General features: G+C 41.7%; 1 protein-coding gene across 4 annotated transcripts in view; it reads right to left on the reverse strand.

The window, feature by feature from the left end:
- The window catches only part of EVC2 (EvC ciliary complex subunit 2), a 150094-nt gene that overhangs the window by 108513 nt on the left and 19724 nt on the right, over positions 1–21857 (reverse strand). For 3 of the 4 annotated variants that reach the window (XM_067556406.1, XM_067556407.1, XM_067556405.1), the window contains exons 4-7: positions 21705–21770; positions 7018–7204; positions 3671–3780; positions 1980–2039 (exon numbers count right to left, since the gene is read on the reverse strand). In XM_067556406.1, coding sequence (XP_067412507.1) covers positions 1980–2039; positions 3671–3780; positions 7018–7204; positions 21705–21770 — 423 coding nt within the window. Of the gene's footprint in view, positions 1–1979; positions 2040–3670; positions 3781–7017; positions 7205–21704; positions 21771–21857 lie in introns of those variants that run through there. The other variant, XM_067556408.1, reaches the window with a different exon arrangement.

The following is a 21857-nucleotide window of genomic DNA, read 5'->3' on the forward strand; positions in this document are numbered from 1 at the left end:
TGCCAGAATTAAAGTTCACTGTGCAACCTTGATTTGGCCCGTTGTCTGTATGCATTATTATACAGTCCTTAATTATATGGTCACATACTATTTTTCCCACAGGACGTCAGCCTCATTCAGTGAGCAGGGTACATGGTGCTCAAATAAAGAGAAGCTATTCAATATTTTGTTTTAAACTCCTTTTTTTCAAGCAATGTTTAGACAAGCCTAATTCTAGAACTTCTGTGTGTTCAAAAGTAACTTAGGCACTTAGGAGCCTAAGGGCTTTTCTACATGGCCCTACAATTTGAACCAATGGGGTGTGATCTGCAGCACACACCAGTATGTGTGCCGTGCCATAACTGCCCTATGTAGACCCTGTGGGAGTAGAGTAAAATGTACCTAGTTCACGTTAGGTCGTCCTGTAAACTTTGAGAATTAAATTAAATCGAGTTAAAGCTACTTTAATTCTGAATAAGAGCACCCACACGGGGATTTAATACAGTTTAACTAATCCATTTTAAATTCACACTTCTAGTTAATTTGTCCTTCCTGAGTGTCTGTGTTGACAAGTCCTTCTGCTCCTCAGTCCCTTTTGAAAATGACACTTAGGTGCTTTTCACTCTGAATGTATAAAAATATTTTATCTGCCCTGAAACTTTTCTTGCCATGTAAGAATATGAAATTAACTACCAGGAGCCAGATCAAAGGTCAACACTTACTGATGGCAGAAGGGAAGCAATTTCAATTTTCAAAATAACCTGGACATATTGTTATTCCTTTGGCTTTGAGAAATCCCAGACAGTGGAGTATTTGCTAGTAATTCTCTTCCCCTCATGTAACAGAAAAGAAAAGATCAGACTTGCACAGTAGCCCTTTAATTCTCACTGTTCTGTTTCCTTGAAGATTCTGTAACTTCACGTTCACAGTGGAATGCCAGTTCCTGTTTACTCAAACACTGCACAAATGCTGCTACTTTCTATGCAGCACACGTCTCCAATATTTCCTCTCCATTTCCATTTGTTCTGAAATTGTCCTGTCAATATGACCTTTAGACTTTAAATGACACAACCATGGCAACATAGCTTTGGGGTGAAATAAACTATTTTCTTGTGCTGAGTGCAAACGATCAGTGTTCCCACCATTCTAGCCACTGCTACTTAATAAAGATTCCCCGCAATGAAACAGCCTGCTTGGGTAACAAAAGGGGGGAGGGAGCAGGGTGACAGAGAATGAAGATGTTACTCTAGCAAGGGAAGCGATAGATGCAGCGAGAAGTTCTCTAATGGAAAAATGAGGGACGAACAGCACTGCTTGTTGAAATTGATGTTATTCTGCAGGCTCATTTGGACCATTAGATGCCACATATTTCACTATTAAAGGCCAGAAATACATATTGGAGGGAGGGAAATTGAACTATTCATTTCCTGCTAAATTTTTACCCATCCAGTTCCCAAGGACGGGTATTTGAATCAGCAATACTCCTCAGAACCACTCCTCAGTAGGTTTAAGACAACTTGCACCCTTCTGGAATGAGCACTGGAAACAAAAAAACACTTCATACTGGATATTCCCAACAGTAAGTTAGCATGCTCATCGCCATTCTCTGGGGTTGGACAGCCTTCCATTTGGAAAACTGGATCTGAATACAGCATAAAGCCACAGAGTTATAAAATGATCAATTCTACATTAAGAATTCTGGTGTTTAAATATAAGCTTCTCTTCTGCCTTTTCTGTTTGGTAATAGAAGGAAAAAGCTCATTTGTAATTCACAGTAATCGGTATTACCCAAACAAACCAAAGGCCAAATTGTGATTGCCTTACTCATACAAGTAGTCCCTTAATTTGAATTCCTGTAACTGACTTCAATGGGAATATTTTCATAAGTAAAGCAGCCACAACTTGGATCCCAGCATGCACTTTTCTTGCTAACCAGAAGAGGTAAGCAGGGGATCCATAGAAGTAACATATATAGTCAGTTATCTATGATTCAGAGATACCTTAGTCTTTTCCTCTCCTGTTATGGTGAATGATGCAGTCAAACTATGCTGTGTTTTGTTCTGGAAAAGATATAGAAAAGAATCACAATATTGTAAAACAAGCATAATCTAAAATCTAATTTATAAAACTGGCATACTGTCCAGTTATTGTACAGAAGCTTCCTTCAGAAAAAATGTTTTTTATTATTATTACTTATAGCTACAAAAGTCTAATAGAAAAAGGCATCATACTTATCTGCTTCTAATAGGCAGGGAAGCAGCTGTTCTGAGGGGCATACTCCCCTCCCAATTGAACAGTGAAGTTGGGGAGGGGAAGGAAGAGGCAGAAGAGGAGAAGCTCTTTCATGACTCACATAAGAGTAAAAATCCCTTTTCACCTCAGCTGGAGGGGGGACTTAAACAAGGGATCTCCCACATTGCAGGTGAGAACCCTAATCACTGGGCTAAATGTTATGAGGGAGGTGCAACTCCCCACCACACCACACACCTCCATCTTCTTGCTAAAAATTCTCCAGGAGAGAATTGCTGGTAGAGACAGGCACCTCCCTGCAGCTGAGACTGAGATGCCTAACTTTCTGAGCGGGATGAGGCTTAGCGCTCACACCTCAGGTCAGCATCTCCCATTACCCAGCTTACATGGCTCCTTGCCTATCATACTGGTGTTTGTGGATTGCTGTCTGAGGCACTTGTGTCTCCCCATTCATTGTATAGGAAGCCTGGACACCTAACTCAGGCTTTGCGAATCAGAGTGATTTTCTGGGTGCTGTGATGTATTGTGTCACAATACCTCACTCCTTTCATGCATCCAGGCCTTAACCATTAGGAAGACACTCACAGACAAATCATCTTCAGATCATAACAAGCTTCACTATCAAATCATTTTAGTGGTCCATCTATTCTCTGACAGTGGCTAGTACCAGACGTTTCAGAGGGAGGTGCAAAAACCACATGAAAGGGAATATTGGAGAAACCTGTTCATCCTAGACCCCATCTATTAGTGATTAAAAAAAAAAAAAGTCAAACTATGGGTGTTCCAATTAGTCATTAAATGTTGAATGAAAAGAGCCATTTAAAGAATTTAATTATAATCCATTCTTCCTAAAATGGTCAGTCAATCTACGTAAAACGGATCTTAATATGAATTTGTTTACACATATACAAAGACACGATAATAGAAGTGGCCATCAAATAAACAAGTACATTAAGAATGCCTACAATTAGGAAAGCAGAGTCACAGGGTAAACCTGAGGCTATATTATAAAGTCAACGGAAATTACATTTCCACTGGCACGTGGCACAACTGCCAACTCCTGGGAAACTACAAGGAGCTCAAGCAAGAACATTCACACGTTTCAAATCTCCAGGTTTCATTATGACATACACATAAAACAAATTAATGAAACTGCTATTTGCTGAATGCACAGATAAAATGGAGATTTATCCCAAATGTAGGGAGAAAATCATAGGCTAACATAAAATAAATAATACAACTCTAAATTCTTTCATTTATTGAACTTGGGAAGCCCAGTGCTGTAAGTCATTCCCATCACAGTCACTCAGAGAATAGTGTCTAAAAGCTCGTATCACTACGTGCTGACCTCATCACATAGGCAGACAAGAGCAGGTCCCCATATTCCCATACCGCTTGTACATAATTTATAAAGGGTAAAATAAAATGGAAAAGGAAATACCATTGATGAACTGTTGAAGGTCAGTTTAGCAGGCAGTGTCAAGACTCTGCCATCCCAGGTTTCTTTTGCATCAAGAAATGCAATGTAATTGATTGAGTAGTATTCTCCAACTGTTAAAAGAGAAAAATCAGTGTGTAAACGAAATGTAGGTGAGGGTATTACGTCTACATGTGTAATATGGCCTCTGAGGAGTCATGTCTTTATTCTCTTTATTAAAACAGTAAATACAAAAAGCTTGAGTAGATCTCAGTAGAGTTCCACATCCTTGGAGTTCTAAATGAAAATAATGGGCTTGATTGTCTGAAGTGCTGACCACCCACTTGAAGTCAACGAGAGCTGCAGGTGCCCAATGCCTCTGAAAATCAGGCTTAGGATAAATAATAGACTGCAATAACTTTTTAGGTTCCACTTGTAGAATCCAAGCTGCAAGTCCCCATCAGCAGAAAGACCTGCTAGAATGTGAATGCAGCGGCACAAGTCGCTTGCAATCCTCACTTCACTAGCAGGATAGGGGCACAGCCACCTGATACAGTGTGCAAAATGAGCAAGGGCAGGCCAGAAGGGGAGAGGAGAAAATTCATTCTCTCCCCAGGCAGCCTGTATTGGTGAGGCTCCAATGGAGATGTGGATGGACCTTGGAGCTTCTTTCCCTAGATGGAATCCCTGGGGAAGGCCATCCACAGTACCACAGCCTCCATTTTCCAATAAGATAGCCCTGTCTTCCCCCACCCCCCACGTTTATCTGTCCCTTCAGTTACAGGGTGTACACATGTACATTTCACCCCTTGCTCTGTACCTACTGTAGCAAATCCGGCCCAGTACGTTTTGTGACATAACTGCAATGAAACCTGTAATAAGTGAGGACTCAAGGCACCAATAAACATTTTCTCAATGGAGATGGTCTTAATAAAAGCGGAGAAGAATGGTAGTCATTATCTGGGGGGGAGATATTTTTGAGATAATCTCTTAAAATGAGAGCTTAATAAGAGTGGTCTCCTGTACAGGCTTCATTGTAGTTGCTCTGGGGTTGATCCTGCTCCCATTTTATACTTTCATGGAGTTTAAAGTCAGAAGATACCATCAAATCATCTAGTCTGGCCTCCTATATAAACATAGGACATTAAATGCCACACAGAGACCCCTATTTTAAGGCCAGTGACTCTAGTTAGACCAAAGCATTTCAGTCCTCAAGAGACAGAACCATTGTGTGCCACAGGCAGAGAAGAAGAAGGACCATGGTGTTACCAATGCCCGAGGCCCCTGCAATGGTAGGCAATTGATTAAGCAAGACATGACTAGTCAGTCCTAACAGGTGATATCCTGCAGCGGAACAAGAACCTCTGCCACCATCAAGAATCTTGCCAATATGACCTGGAGGAAAATTACTTCCCAACTCCAAATCTGGCAATCAGTTTGACCCTGCACATATGGGCAAGACACACCAGAGGGCATCTAAGAAAGAACATTCTCTGTACCACCTCACAGCACTGGTCCACCCTGTCTGGTATCCAGTCTCCAACTGTGACCAATCTCCGATGCTTCAGAGAAAGGTGAACCCCTCCTCATTGAATACATCTGCAGCACACTGAAGCCAAGGAGTTTTTCATTGACTTCACTGAAGCAGAAATGGAATTTTAACTTGGAACATATCGCCAAGAAACGAAATAACAAATAAGATGATAACACATACTATCTGTAGATCCACCTCTAAGTACCAATCTTTGTGCCCCATCCTCAGTGATCAGTTTAGGGCTGAGTTGGAAGCTGGCATACCAATGAATGAGAGTTACAGCTAAATAAACTTTGTTCTTGTTATACCATCCCAGTTTAGATTTCTTCATAATGATGGACACACCTTCCATTGGCATAAAAAGCAAAATTCAATTCCAGCTTTAATGGAAACTGTGACAGATGCGACAATTGTTCTAGCTTTGTTTGCCAATTCAGTAATTTAAGTCAAGTTTCTTTTCTCAGGGGCTAATTCTTTCTAAAGAATCTCTGGGTTGAAAGCCAGTAACTCGTTGCCAACAGTTTCAAAATCCAGCCCCACAATCTGTGCCACCAACAATACCTCCATTATCAGAAATGGGCTCTAGTTATTAACTCCCTATCATGCTAAAGCCCCATGTGGACTAATTTTATTTTCCTATTTGGAAAGTATTCAGTAGTAAAACTAAGCTATCACACCATTGCTTATTTATTTTTAAAAAGTAAGCATAATTTAACAGCTTGTTGTACTACAAGAGTATGCAGGAGCAACATCATGACTCCAAGAAGCAAAGAGTTAATTCTGGCTTCCTTCCTTTCCCCTCTATAATAAAGGGGAAAGGGCTTTAAGAACAACTACCGTGAATCAGAAAGGAGAGATTTCATGCAGGAAGACAGGGCTCCACATCCAGTTTTTAGGTAGAGGGCTGAAACCAAGGCTGGAGAGGGCTTGTATTTTGTTTTCATTTATGGTTATAAAGATTTGCTCTTGTTCAGGGAGATAGGGAGGTGCGGGGAGAGGAGGAGAACCCTATATACATATAAAAAAATCTCCCTTACCTATACTACAAACAATGCTTCAGGTCCCAAATCTATAGTTGGTTCTATGTAGGTGAACCCTGATGCCCAAGCAGACCCAATGGCAGGATCAGAGTTTTAGATTGTTTAAAAAGAGAATTTTTAAATATCTAATTTAACTTTTTACTGGATACGTTGTTTGGTTATCTTCTGCATGATTCTCAGCTTGGATTAAAAAAAAAAAAAAAAAAGAGTCCTCTAGCACTTTAAAGACTAACAAATTTAATTTCTGCAGGCATAAGCTGACGAAGTGAGTTGCAGCCCACAAAAGCTTCTGCCTGCAGAAATTAAATTTGTTAGTCTTTAAAGTGCTACAGGACTCTCGTTGTTTTTGCTGTATACAGACTAACACGGCTACCCCTCTGGAAGTTTTCAGCTTGGATAAAGAAATTAGCCAGATCAGATTTGCTTTGATACTGATCATCCAGTGCATTTTGTTTTAAAAAAAAGTTCCCATTGGGATTAAAGTAATACAGAAACATTCTTTACTTCTTTAGGTTTTGAAGGACCTAAGTGTTACACAACTGAAGGGTCCAATCCTGTATCCATTGACATCAGAGAAATCTCCAAGCTTAGAGGCAAGTTTGGCTTGACTCACCCCTTTGAGTTAAAACAATATTAAAATTGCAGATAGAAAACAATAAAATTGTCTGGAATTTTTAAGATGCATTAACTATTAGAAAGTGCTTTTGTTTTGACCTAAATCACTAGAATAAACAAATATTGTCACAAGAAATTGTCTTCACACATTATAAAAGCAAGATCACAGTATAATTAGTTACCTTGCAGGAATCCTCTCTTATATATCTGGAACCCATCTGTAGTCTTATTACCACTGGTTTCTTGAACATGGAGGCCAGTAATATTGTCCAGTAGAATGAGATCTGTGACATTGGATGCAGACGGTGTGTTGGTATTATTTATCAGAAGTCTTACATATGCAGTTTGGAGATCATCTTGAGTAGCCACCTAAAACCAGAAATACCAATAGTTTTGTTTTGGAGCTAAATGGTTGTATTTAACTGCAAACTACTAGGCCCAATTAGTTTAGAGCATGTGCATGCATGTGTGTTGAAACTTTTTTTGAGAGAGAGCGAGACAGCATTTTGAGTGACCTGCTGACAACATCACACTCCATTTGATTTAAAACTCCCAGGGAGATTTTAATCTCCTATATGTCAAGCTGTTGCTTGGCGACAGTGCAAGAGAAAACCTGTAGCTTGAAATCCAGGATAACAGCTCATGCAGAGAAAGGACTGAGTGAAAACAAGAATCTGAAAATCCCAGAGAGACCTCATACAGGAGAATTGGAATGGAACATTCTAATCAGGTTCTGGAAAATACATAATACTCAGCTTTGGCAACATAAAGAGGGGGCCCTCATGCAAGTCACACTTCCTATCATTTCATTCTCTTGATGCAATTCCATCTCTTATTTAGCATGCTTCTAGGGCACCCTGATCTGCAAAAGTTATACAGCTCCCTATTCCTCCTCAGGAACTTGCTAACCGACCACTGAGTATACACTGAGAAATTTTTCAGCAGAATTTGAGATATTTGCCAATGTGACTGGAGATGCTATTTTAAAATTACAGGCTGAAATTGAGTCGTTGGCACAAATGAGTATTCAAAATAGATTAGCCCTAGACCAATTGTTAGCTCAGCAAGGAGGAGTTTGTGTAATGTTGAATCAAACCTGTTGTTTTTATAAAAATGAATCAGGTCAAATCGAGATGGATGTACACAACATTTGGAATGTCAGCAGATTTTTTCATGAATTCGCTAACCCTCCAATGCCACCGTCTGACATTGATATTTCATGGTCATCCATCTGGAATGCTCTGACTTCTTGGTTACCAGACTTCTTGTGGCTTAAAAAATTGTTTGTAGTTATAATAGTGTTTATTATAATGTTAATGTTTTGTTGTAAGCAATGTTGTTGTTCATTTTTCCAGCAAAAAAGGTTTAAGCCCCCTAAGAAACAGATGGTGCAAAGGTCAATGCGGTATTGGTATATTGGCAAGGAAAATGAATGAATATATCATGATTGTGATTCTAGTAGTAGAACTATTAGAATCAAAGGGGGAACTGTGAAGGGAAAACAAGATGGGGTCTCTGTTTTTGCTGAGAATTGATTTTAGAATTCACTGTAAAAAGCCTGAGATAGAAAATGTTTTGTTAGCAGTTATTTAATCTTAGAATGTTTTGTAGTAATGAAATAGTTAAGAGGTCTAGACACTAGTACAGATGGAATGCAGAGAAAGACCTTGTAACTTAGATAAGGAAAGTTGCAAGTATTCAGTTAGAAAATTCCTAGATAATACTTTTTAGTATGTATGACCATGGAAACCGTGACGTGTAAAACTTGTTTATACCACCCTATAAATACGGTCTGTTTTTTGGAAGCAGGTGTCATTCCTTATATTTGAAGGGATCACCTTCTTTACATAAAGAATAAACTTTGACTTTGCTAAATCTGTTGTTTGGCTGTTTCAGGACTATCCGCTGAGCAAGAGAACTTGTTATAATAAGGACCCCTGAGTTTGGGTTCTTCCACAACCTCCACAAATCCTCTGTTAGGCAACGAGGCTCTCCACTATACAATGCATGAGGAGAGACAGGTGCCTGAGAATGGGATCGACGAAGGTCAGCACACACTAGGTGGGGAGCCACCTATACCAGCCAATGGGAGCACACGTGAGGCGCATAGGCACCTAAGCTAGCCAATGGGAGTTGCACACAAGAGGGGTGTGGACTACAGTCATTCTCACGCTCTCTCTCTGGCCCAATGCAGATTTAATTATTTATACAAAACTTCAAACAGGAGAGAATGAGCCTCACATCAGAATATCCCACAATCCAGTTAAGGCCCTCACTAGAGAGATGAGAAACCCCTGTTCCAGTCTCTTCTCCTCCTCAGGCAGAGAAGGGAACTGATCTGATGTCTCCTAGACTCAGGGTGAGTTCCCTAACGACTAGGCTATAGGTTACAAAAGAGGCTTCCTCCTGCTCCCCCATCATTTTGTGTGGAGGTAAGCGTGCTCAGAGCACACCTACTGCATCAGGCCTCACACACAAGATAGGGGGAACACTTATCTTCCTCTGGTTTGAGGATCCCACTGGGGTTTAGGTGGGAGATAGGCACCCATGCACCTGTCTGAGGCAACAGTGTGCATGCCCAAAGACAGAAACTAGGAAACTTTTACAGTGGAAACGTAGGCACCTACAGAGTTAGGTGCATCGCAGGTTTGGTAGATTGCAATGGCACCTAAATCTGGGATTTAGGTGTCTAAATCTCTTTGTGGATCTGGACCATTACATAAGAACGGTCATAATGAGTCAGACCAATGGTCCATCTAGTCCTTATTCTACATTCCAACAATGGCCAGTATCAGGTGCTTCAGAAGGAATGAACAGAACAGGTAATCATCAAGTGATCCACCCCATCGGCCATGCCCAGCCTCTGTCAAACAAACAGCAATCCCTGCCTAGCCTGACTAATAGGCATTGGTGGACCTATCCTCCATGAATTTATCTAGTTTTTTTTTTAACCCTGTTACAGTCTTGGCCTTCACAACATCCACAACCATTGTCTCTTATAACATTGTCCACTGCCTTACCAGTGATACCAGCCTCAATATCTTATTCATTTATTTCTCACACCAATGTCTTCATGCTTTATTCCATGTGCAGTGAATGTCCTTCCTGAGCGGCAAAGCCACCTCCTCATTCAAGACTCACTTCTGTTGCAAGACCTACACTCCATTAAATAGCAACACACACACATACCCTTCTTATTCCATCAGGCCACGTACTTGCTCTCAGTGAGTAGTTGCATAAGGTTGTTGAAGTTAATCTTCCTCCTGTGGGAATTCTGCACCGCTGCGCAAGCACAGAATTAATAACTTTCCCCACAGAATAATTGATTCCGACCAGGAGGTGACCAGAAGCTGCAATTCCACTTTTCATCCACCAGGGACTGATGTGGTGCCAGAAGAGAGGGCAGCCAAGAGCAGCGAGCTGTGGCGAGGGAAGGGGCAGAGGCTGCTTTCCTCTCAGCACAAGTGAGGAGGCACGGGATATAGGGGGGACCAACAGAGCAGGGCACAAGGGACTGCTGGGGAGGTCACACAGATTAGGGTTCAAAAGGCTAGTGTGGGGGAAACAGACTGGGGGAGGGGGCACAGGAGCTAGTCGGGTGACAACATTGAGCCAGGGGCTGAATGGGAGTGGGGATGCAGGGCCAGATGGGCACCTATGGCTGACTGAATGGAAGAGGCTAGAGGTCAGCCAGGGTCTGCATGGGTGAGGCTCCCCAACTCCCTAACAATCCCTCCATCGCCAAAAAGAAAACTGCTCCATACTTCTCCCACCCACAATCAAGCGTCCTCCAGGTTCACTCCCAGGCTCCTTCCCAGCAATTACTTCCATCTCCCCCAGCTCCTCCATTACCCCCGACTCCTGCAAGTCTTTACATTGCTTCTGCGGGGGGTGGGAAATATGTTTCTGTATTGTAGTTTAAATGAACTGTTACTCAAAGTTCTGTATTAATATGCCTAGTAAGGAATCTATTTGTTAAAAAACATTTCTTGAATCTTTCTTGTTGTCTGTATTTTTAGAGACATACTTGCTGACAGGTTTTTTTTAAACAAATTACCAAAATAATTGAAATAGGTGTGATTTTAATGTGTTATTTTGACAAATAAAATATGCAGTGTGTTAAAGTATTATGTGCAGAATTTTTTATTTTTTGGTGCAGATTTCCCCTAGGAGTATAATCTCAACACCCACCCCTTTTACCCCTTTACTAATACCACTGCCTTTCCTTTTACATCAATCAAAATTGGTCTAAAATGCCACCAAATCAGACTGATAGCATTGTACATCAACTTTGTTCTGCTTTAAATGACTGCATAAGGTACTGACAAATAGTGAATCAGGAACAAAGTCTTCCTTATGTTTTAAGAGATGCTCAACACATATTTGGGAACCAACTGAAATTAACTATAATAATAATATATCTCCATACAATCATTCCTATATGAATTGGCTACATCAATCTTTTCAGAATTTTATACAACCAAAGTTACGTGAAGCAGCAGCAGCATTCAATGTTGGGATTTTATAACACACCATTTAACTATGACTTTCATATTAAATCAGTAATGAAACAAATTAAAGTTTTAGGATACTCTGTGAATCAAGCTGAAATGTATTGAAATTGTTATTGCTCATCTTGGATTTTCATATTAAAGTGACAGCCATTATAGCACATTTGAAGAAATCATGACAAACTCCACTGGTAATACTCCACCAAATTTTACCTATTCATTAATGTTCAACTGCAGTAGATGAATTCTAGAAAAACTACTGCACCTAAATTAAGTCCTGTACATGCAAATATTTGCCAGCAGGACTACTGTTAACTATCATGATTAGTCCCACTAGCAACAGGCCTAATCACAGGTGTAAGTAGAGTACTGCCAACTTCAAGCATTCAAAAATGGTGAGTCAGGACCAAATGTAAAATCTCATGATTTTTAATGCAAAGATAATACATTTTGGTTTCATTCTATTTGCCTCCTGGTTTCTGAGTCTTTAGGGTGTGCTCATTTCACATTTTCAAGCTTTTCTTTGCAACCACAAGTACTAGAAAATTACTCTCTCCCCCCCCACCACCAATGAAAGTGGAGATCCTCACCTAATCATATGCCTCCAGGACATATGCTTTCAAGACAAAACATTAAAGTCACAAGACTCATGATAAAATTATGAGAGTTAGCAACACTAGGTATTAAGCTCAGTAGTAAGTATCTGCAAGATCAGGCTCTTTGCACATAACTATGCACTTTGGACACAGACAGAAGAGGGGGTTGGGGAAAGAAGAGAAAATGTCTTTTCTACCAGCCTACAATACCCCCCTCCTTAATTCCTCCTATACCTGCAAAAAATTCTCCACTATAAAGATGGGACACAGATCTGCTTCCATAGCCACATTTCATGGGTGGCTTCTGTGTATAGACGTGCTGTTTCTTTACATCTGTAGCATGAGGGGGACCGCAGAAAACCCTAGGCAAATGCCTAGAAAGAGAGAGTAGTTTTAAGGATAATCCTATTTTCCATATTCAAAGTTCTTCATTCACTGTTTGGGCCTAGTGACTCCTTACCACTTTCACAACAACAGACCCAGCCTCTTATTACAATTCTCCTCAGTGGGCCAAAGGAATCCAAAGGGTCTTTGGATGCATTTGTACATTTTTGAAGGCTATAATAATAGTCAAATTGAAGTTCTGCCCTCCTGAATGTGAGTAGTTGGGAATAAGAGGAGAGCTTAGATGTATCAGTGACAAGCACTAGACAAGCACAGAGACAAGCACTAGAAAAAATGCTGTAACAGATAACAAAGGGGAGGGAAAACCCTTATACTTCACCACTGACAAGAACTTCCTACAGATGCAGCTATCACAGGGAATAGATGCCCAGAGGCCACAACCTCCTTTAAACTGCTGACCCTCCCATTCACTTGTAGTCTGCAGCTCTTGCTCCTACCTCCCATCATTTGGTGAATAACAGTTTAAAATTATGCCCTTATCCCCTGCACTCCCAATGTACAAATGGAGGACCCAGGCCCATTACACGAGTCATCTTTACACGCTGGTTTCAGTGGCATTACCTACATGAGGAAGGGGCTGCAGAATCTGTTCCTGAATGAGTAAATGTATGTCATTTCCCTGCTGGTTTTGCAAAGGAAACTAACTCCTCAGAACCATTCACGAGCTGGGGGAAGGAAGCAGATCTTACTTTTCCATTTAAATTATTAGAAACTGGCATATGGTCAGCCAATCTGTTAGGAAGAAAAGGTCTGTTTGGATGTATTAGGATTAAAATAAATGGGCAAGGCAAGCAAGTTAAACTAAAATATGAATTTGATCCAAAGGAGGAATACAATTCACATATAATTGCACTGTTGTTATTTTAATTTACAACTGGCAGCATTGGAAGATTACTTCCTGATAAACCTACCATCTGGAGCAGACTAGCTTTGATCTTCTGCAGCAGGACTTTGCAATTTTTAATGAGACTGGCTAGGTTGTGCTATGAATAGCAGAAAGAACCAAACATGCAAGTGTTCCAAAATTCTCTGTCTCTAAGATCTTATTATAATAAAGTGGTAGTGAATCTGCTCTAAAAAGCTCTCTGAAGCAGGAGGTTTTGTCTCACCACTTCATGTAACTGAAATTATCACTATTCAATCTTGTTAATTATGATATATGGCCGTTTTGACAACAACATTACAATTAATTAGGCCCTGCGATGTAATGCATATGTATTCTCCATTTCCTATTTTCCACTCTGTGCAAATGATCTGGTTCAGGTCACCAGGTCAGTATTTTCAAATTAGTTGCTAAATTCCCAATGCTCGTATGCAGGGTCGTTTGAAAGGCTGAATCCAAGCTTGACTTAAAGCAGGACACATTTTATCGTTCTCCATGCAAGGCACAGGCAGGGTGAATTGGCTCTAAATACAAATATTCAAACTTGATCTGACCAATGTAAAAAAGAAAAACCAAATTAGGTGGATCCGTTAATCCACTCCACCTAAACACGTTTAAAAATTTCTTCAAATAAAATGGACTCTTCCTGCCGTACGGACTTGGCATTAGTCAACTAGAGCTACTTTAGGTGGGTAGGTTTTTAGGGTTGTATAAAATACTTGGTCAACTCCACACCAACCAGCCCAGGTTTTAAAAGAGTCTTTTGTTGCTTAATCCTAATAGTGATACAGGAAATCACAGGGGTTGGCAGATAAAAACCAAGAACAGAAACTGAAAGCTATCCTTTCTCCCTTCATACCTAGGCTATGTCTACACTGCTGGCAACATTCGGCGGCAGTCGATGGGAGATACGCAAGCTAGGTAGAGTAGCTTGCGTATCTCCCATCGACTTCCTAACTTCTACTTACCGCAGCATCCCCACTATGCTGAGTCGACGGGAAATGCCCTACCGTTGACACAGCGATACTCTTTTTTGCAGAGGTGGATTAACAGTGTCAACTTCTGGATCGATTGAGTGGGCCTCCACTGCCGCTCAATCGATCCTGCAGAATCAATCCAGTGGCGTCATCAGTGCTGCCGTCAATATAGACATAGGCCTAGTCATCAACTGTTCCCTGGTGCTTCCTGCTTTGCTGGGAGAACTCATTTGGCTTCAATGTGATGCTCTTCTTTCAATCAACATCTACAGGGGAGGGCCCTTATCTTGCTCCTGAAAGGTCTTTATAACTCCCTTGCTACCCAGCATCATGCTTATTATATACTGTTCACTGTGTTATATATCCATATTTATACAGGTTCACGTTATTTGGTCATCATATAAAAAGTATCCCCTTGGGCCCTGAACCAATGCCACTGAAATCAATGGAAAGATTCCAATCAATTTAACAGAGTTTTGAATCAGGTTTTTGCAAATTAGGAAAAGTACTTCTGTTTTGAAAGGACACCATCTTCTTAAAAAATCAAGCATTGGTCTGACTCTGCTCCTATTGACATCAGTACAGTTGGGCCAGAGCTAACTGATTTTGAAAATATTGCCCCAAGCAGCTAAATATATTTTAGTAAATCTACAAATTTTGCAAGTAAAATTGAAAGAAAAAAATTGCTATTTTTTCAGTTTGTTTATTTTGGGCCCGATTTTTAAAGGAGATTTTCAAATCCACCTAAGCAGGTTAGGTGCCTCAAGTCAATGGGAATTAGGCACTTAAGCTGCTGATGCACTTTTGAAAATCCCACTATGGGCCTATCTGCATCTTTAGGCACCTACATATCTTTGAAAATCTGGCCCTTTGTGCATTTGACAGCAGTCTTTGTGTATAGTCACTGTCACCGTCAGTAACCCATTTGTGTGTGTTTTTCAAACAACAGGGGAGAGAAAAAATTTTAAATTTTAAATAGGAAAATGAGACTGTAAAGCCACAACACTGGCAGAGGGATTAAAGGCCAGGTGTAGTAACTGAAATGTATTGATTCATTTAAAAAAAATTATATATTATGTTGAGTTGCTCTTTAACTCTATGTTTACACTAGACTTCTACCTACTATCTGCTGTGGCTAATCACCTTATATAATCATCTAATATATTGCTGTTGTTAATGTATTTACAATTAATGTGTGGTGAATACATTTAAGTTGTAGATAAAGGTATAGCAATAAGTAGGATAGTATTATAGAGGTGTAAGGTTGACAAGCCTTTATGAGCGATGAGTGTATATAAGCAAAGTAGGACTGTAATGAAAAGCTCTGCAGGCTGAGGTCTGTAAGGTTTTAATTTAGACACATTAGGCCTTAGGCCTAAAGAAGGGTTGACATGAGGAGGTAACCCTGTACGAGTGAAGTACCCATCAATTCTGTAAGATGCCCGATTGTAACATCATGGGAAATTCTGCAGTGACTGCAGGTTACCATGAGGACTTGTTCATGTAAATGCTAATGAAAATAAGGGGAACTAAGAGGATAGCCTATGAAAAGCAGAGCACCCCAAATTTTACATGTTGTGGAAGTCCAGATAAGGGGTTGGACCCTCATGCATATGCATAAGGCCTATTGGCATGAGTGTAACACAGAATAAAAGGGATTCCCCAGCATGAATAGGGAGGAAAAATCCATCAGGAAACCCTCTGCAGGTTGAAATATCCACTCATCCTTTATGGTATCCTTGGGGATGCAAGTATGAAAATACTGATGCTAGACATCTCACGGTATTTCTCCATCTTCACTTACGTATCTATAACTATAGCACTGACTATCTGTATAGTAAGGATTTAATAAAGGAAAGACTGATAACTTGTGAATGCTGTTGTGGTCTCTGCTATTGTTCCTCGTGTGCTCCTAGAGTCTCCACAACTAATAATATTTCTAATAGTGGTTCTGACCCTGCTAATTTTGATATTGCAGCTCTTAGGGATTGCGAAACTTTGGCACTGGTTACTATGTTTTAAGATACCGTTGGCAATATCAACCCATTAATAATATAAAGACTATAATGCTCAGTAATGTACTGTACTCTGTACAACATTAATCTTCTTCGTATGGCTGATCAGATGTAGAGCAACAACTATTATTTTACACTCAGATTGTTAAGCCAAATAATTGCTTCTGGAGAAGCAGTGTACTGCTGTGATGCCAGCTTTGTATTTGTGAATCGGACATGGAGCTGTTTTATGTTCCATGGTCTGTTTTGTGTGACCACAGTTGCACACTGGAGAGTCTTTAATTTTCCATTTGTTCAGCAAGTATCAGCATCTGCCACGGTTTGTGCAGATGTGATTTAGGGCTGCCCAGGAGATTTGTGGGAGATCGAAGCCAGGGATCTTCTGTGTCAGGTCTTTAAAGAGGTGTTTATTTATAACTTCTTGTAAACTCCATTTGGCTTTCCAAGCTTCATCAATGTTGAAGTTGCATTATTGATGTTAAATGCATAGGTCCAAAAGGGCTTACACAACTTCAAGCAGTGGTGAGCGATGCTGTTAAGTTCTGGCGGATGGATAGATGTTCGATTTCTATGATCCTCTGGAATTCCTGAAGGACCACAGCATTGCAGCGAATGGATGGGGGAGCAATGTGAGACAGCACCGGCAGCCAAAGTGTTAGGGTTGACTTAAGGGTTTCAGTGATGCACCACATTGCAATGTTCAGCTGGACACCAACAAGTCAAGTATAGCTACTTCTGGTCCACACTGGTGCATGGTACTCAGCTACAGAGTACACAAGGGTAGAGCCCTGCGCGGACACACAAATGTGGATCTGCATCCGTCAGTGTCAGCATGTATCCGACCCACCATCCACAAGTCATTTTTTATGTTTATCCACATCCGCACCACACTCGCCTCGGCAGCAGCTCATCCTCACACAGTGCCTCTGAGGAGGAGCGTTTGTGTGTGTGCATGCCTGTGTACTGCAGTATAAGAAAGCTGTGGCTTAATACATGTGCACACTGTTATTGTTGTTTTTGTTTTAAACATAAACCTTATATAAAAGAGTCATACAGTCCTGGTCTGCGACCTCCATGACTTCTTCTGGGGAAGCTGCCTGTGTCAGCTCCTGGACTGCTAGAGAGCAGCAGCTGCCCCCCTAACAACTGACCCTTGCTGCTTCCTGGATCCCGGAATAGCTGTAGAACCCACACCCGCTGAACAGCTGATGGCAGCCAGCCCCCCTGCTCCTGGATCAGCTGTTGAGTAGCAAGCCCTGGGCCACCCCCGAGCTGTTCAGAGACCAGCTGATCGGTGGCGACAGCAATGGGGACATGGGCGCTGGCCGCCAATAAGATGGCTTTTGAACAGCTCAATCATGGGGGAGACTTGCGGCCTGGCCACTTTGAACGGCTGAACGTTGGTGGCAGGCTATCAGTGATGGGTGGCCAGCCCCTTCCCAGCTTCCATGATCAGTTGTTGGGCAGCAAGCCCCCAGGCCACCCACACATGAGCAGTTCGGAGACCAGCTGATCGGTGGCCGGGGGGAGAGGGCAGGAGAGGTGGGCTGGCCCCCACTGATCAGCTGGCCTCCGAACAGCTCTGGTTCTATGATTCTGTGTGTTGTGAAAGTTGGCTGAATCTTGGCTGGTTAAGAGGGTCTCAGCACCTGACCCAAGACAGTGGGCAAAAGTGGCTTTTTATTACCATCTCTTCATTCCTCTGATCCTGGGAGCAGTCAGGTAATGATTCAAATGAATTCTGTGTGTACTAGCAACTGTGCATGTTACAGCTGGAAGCTTCACTCTAGTGACACATCCGAATCATTACTCTTCATCCATTACCCCCCAGGGAGAGAGGGTAACTTCTCCCCTGCTCAGCTACAGAGATGGGGGAAGAAGATGAGTATCCCCTTTGAAATGCTGCACTTTGTATCTGTCTGGGAATCACTGGATTCCATGGGGATCAGAACTGTAATGTATATAACCACTAACAGTGGAGTAAAACTACTGCTACTGGAGTGAAGCTTCACTATAAAATGCGTGGACGTCCACAGAAAAGCACTGAGACAACTTGCAACTTTTACTTCACTATGACTACATTTGCTATATAAAATGACTTTCATACCACACTACTCGTAGTATTTTGAAAAGCTGCTCCTTGTGTGGCTATGCAGTGCCCAGAGCCAAAGCACTTCCATTTCATCAAGTAAGCAAGCATTCTGTTAATCCACAGCAGCTAAGCTATGAAGGTAAAAAATATGCCTGGATTTCCAAGTTTTGTTGCTGTTTGACTCCATCTATATAAACTGACTTAGCTCCTAATAAATTAATCGCAATGTGCTCACTGGATGCCTAGTCAGTGCTTGTGCCACGACTGAGCCCTGACACCTTTTCAATCACTGCAGGGCTATTACCTGCCCTGAATTGCAGGACATGGTCTTAGATGTCTTCCTTGGGACAGGTGATGGTCTTTGAAATATTACTGTGTAAAAACATTAAATCATCTACAGTTTCTGGTTTCAGTGAAGTACAAGTCTCATTAAATTGTGTGACTAGAGACTGAGAAGGCTCTCTCGGAGGGCGCACTGGATGCAGGAAGGAATGCAAAACCATGCAACTTGACTGAAAAGGGGAAGTTTTGCTTTTGTTGACTCCATCACTCCAGCAGTTGCACATCATCTTTCTTTGTCAGCGTCAGGCTGATATACTTTGACCCTTCATCATCATCACTTCCACAATACCCTTCCAAATCCTGAAACTCTGTATATGATCATTTCGTCTCCTTTGGAGATGGTGATTGTGTCTGTGTATTTGCAGAAATAAGCATAAGATTCATTGCAGGAATATTTTTCTCCCGCAATGAGACAAGTCTCCTGGTCTCTTGATCAACTTCTTGTCTCTCCTTTCAGTGAAAACTTTCATCCCCTTCATTCGTGCGTGCAGGAAAACCGCTACTCTGTGCGTCGGCTTGATTTCAAACTTTTCAATGAGACATTGCAAGGCTTTGGATTTGAGTTGACAAACTATCTACATTAACGGTAGAAGGATAAAGATGCTTTTTCAGCCTTTCGTACCAAATGGGCACCAAGTGGAAAGTGGGCTGTGATGACTGCTCTAGCACATCTGCTGCTTCCTTGAAGGGCTGCAGGAACTCTATTAAAGTGCACAAGGTCTTGTGGTCAATGCTATCAATGAGCTGAGTATCCTCCTTTTCTGTCAAAATTTCATATATTCTGTCCCACTGCTCCTCAATTGTCTTAAACATGAGTAGTTTGCTGTTCCACTATGTTTCTACATCTCCTTTCAGAGCTTTTTGCAGTCTGCTTTGAAGTCCAGACCTTTTGAAGTAACTAACGAGATTTCGGCAGGCCTGGATCAGTTCGGTTACTGCTTCCTCTTTCTGGTTTCCAAGTTTGGAAATACAATATTTATAATGTGTGCTTTATTCGCACATAGGACTCGAGGGCTGCAACCACGTTTCTCCCCAGTCTGTAACCAAAACCATCTGGTTGGTAATGCTGTGTATATCAAGTCTTCTGAGTGCCTGAATAACAGCTGAATGAATGTTCTCTGCTGTTTTTGGGTTCCCGCTGTCAAAATGAGTCACACAGAGTACCCGCTCCACCATTCCGAACTGTTGTGGCTCTATATAATGAACAGTTACTCCCAAATAGGCAACCTTTCTGTAATCGTCTGTCCATAGATCAAGCGTAACCCCTCCACCTACTATACCAAGAATAGTTTTCAGCTCTGTGGAGATTTGTTTTCTTTTTTCTTCTGCCACAAGTGCAGCATGCCGGGCTAATGTTGTGGAATGTGGTATTAGTGCATGTGCATCCATTTCACCATGTTTGGCACCCATGTTGATCAAACACTGAGACTATGCAAGGAATCCCTCACCCCCGAAAGGTCTTATGTCTGTTGCAACAAGCGTCAATAATTTCTGAGTCACAGTTATCTTCATGTCTTGTGTGATAGTGACGCATTTCTTAGTGAATATCTTCAGCAAACTGGATCCCAATTCTCGTGTACATTTATGTTTAAGTAAGTTTGAAGTATCACATTTATGGCTACTAAAAGTTCGGACTTTTTGGCATTTGACACATGCAACATATACAGGCACATATCTCCCTTTTCAGCAATAAGAAATCTGAATGTATTCCAAATGGGTGATTTGCCTTTCTCATTTCCCTTCAAACTGCATTCACCTGCACTTAATTTCTTTTTAAGTTCCTTCTCCAGTGAGCAGTTCATTGGCTTTTTAAATACAGAATGTGGAAACCTTTTTGGTGGCAACTGGCAAGGGAGTGCTGTGGGGGTGACGCAGTGACGATGTCAGTTCACGCTGATGAACTGACAACGCGATAAAAAAAGGGAACTTTCACCCGTATTTATTAGCATCATTGTGTGGGGTGCAGCATGGTACAGTATCCTGATGGCAGTGATTATGATGATTGATGATGGCTCGGGCTGCTCCTGCGGGCTGAATCAACCCAGTCACTGCTGTGTGGGAGTGAGGTGTGGGGACTGGCCACTGTGGCTAAACACACAGCTTTGATGGGCTGGGGCTCATGGAGCCCGGAGAATAGCTGAGAGGGTGGTCAGGACTAGACAGCAGCTCCTGATGCTGTTCAGAGCCCCCGCTGGCCCCGATCCGAGCAGCTGTTACTCCGCCTGGGCTGGGCAGGGAAGCCGGGGCTGCGGATCACTCAGTTGTTCCAGGCAGAGCAGCCCCAGGGCTGCTGTACTGAGTCCAGCAAGCAAGAGTACGTTCATTGCAGCAGCACTCAGCATGCCGGTGTAAATGGGAGCTGAAGACAAACAGAAGAACTCAGGAAACTGCAATCTCAGTCTAACAACGCTGCAGTCTAGAATTTGCAAATGGTGCTCTCCGCATCTACAGCAGCAGCAGCAGCAATCACACCGTGCTGTGGGATTCCGATTGCGGCGCCCTGGGCAGATAAAATTAGTATCCGCATCCGAGCTACAATCTGCAAAAATGGGTCTGCAGATATCTGCGGATCTGAAGCAGATAGCTGCGGATTTGCAGGGTTCTGCACAAGGGCCATTGCTGATGTCTGTAACGCTGATGCTCCCCAGCTTGTGCTTTCCAGCTTCTGGAGTAGGTTGACCCTTGTCTTCGTCTTGGCAGCTACCTTCTTCAGATGGTCATGGAAGGTTAGCGTACGATGCAGCTTAACTCCAAGATAGGTCCGAGTGGGGTCATGTCACACAGTGCTGCCACAGGTTACTTACAGGGTACGTTAGTAAATGCTGTTGACTATTGTTTCAAAGCTCATTCCTTACAGATAATGAAGTATTAGATTACATTTATTGCGTAGCAACTTCTTCTATTTATTATACAGTGTAAACGTATTTGGTTCTGGGTACTTTGGGTCATGTTAGGGCTCCTATTTATGTATTTGGACAAAAAATGTTCACCCAAGATTTGGATCTCAATACTTCCTCAAATAAGCAAAAGCAATATCTTGAAACTTACCACTGCACATTTCTGAAGAGTTATCCCATAGCCAGAAGACATTGAAATTCTTGGCACATCTTCCGGCTGGGGAGAGAAAAACAAAAATCTATGTTGTATATGGATCCATCTCAAAACACAAACTATAACACCAGTTGTGTAATGTAATGAAGA

The sequence above is a fragment of the Emydura macquarii genome, unplaced genomic scaffold, assembly GCF_026122565.2.
Source record: "Emydura macquarii macquarii isolate MOO-44397 ecotype Brisbane River unplaced genomic scaffold, CSIRO-AGI_Emac_v2 contig_1768, whole genome shotgun sequence".
Classification (NCBI taxonomy): Eukaryota; Metazoa; Chordata; order Testudines; family Chelidae; genus Emydura; species Emydura macquarii.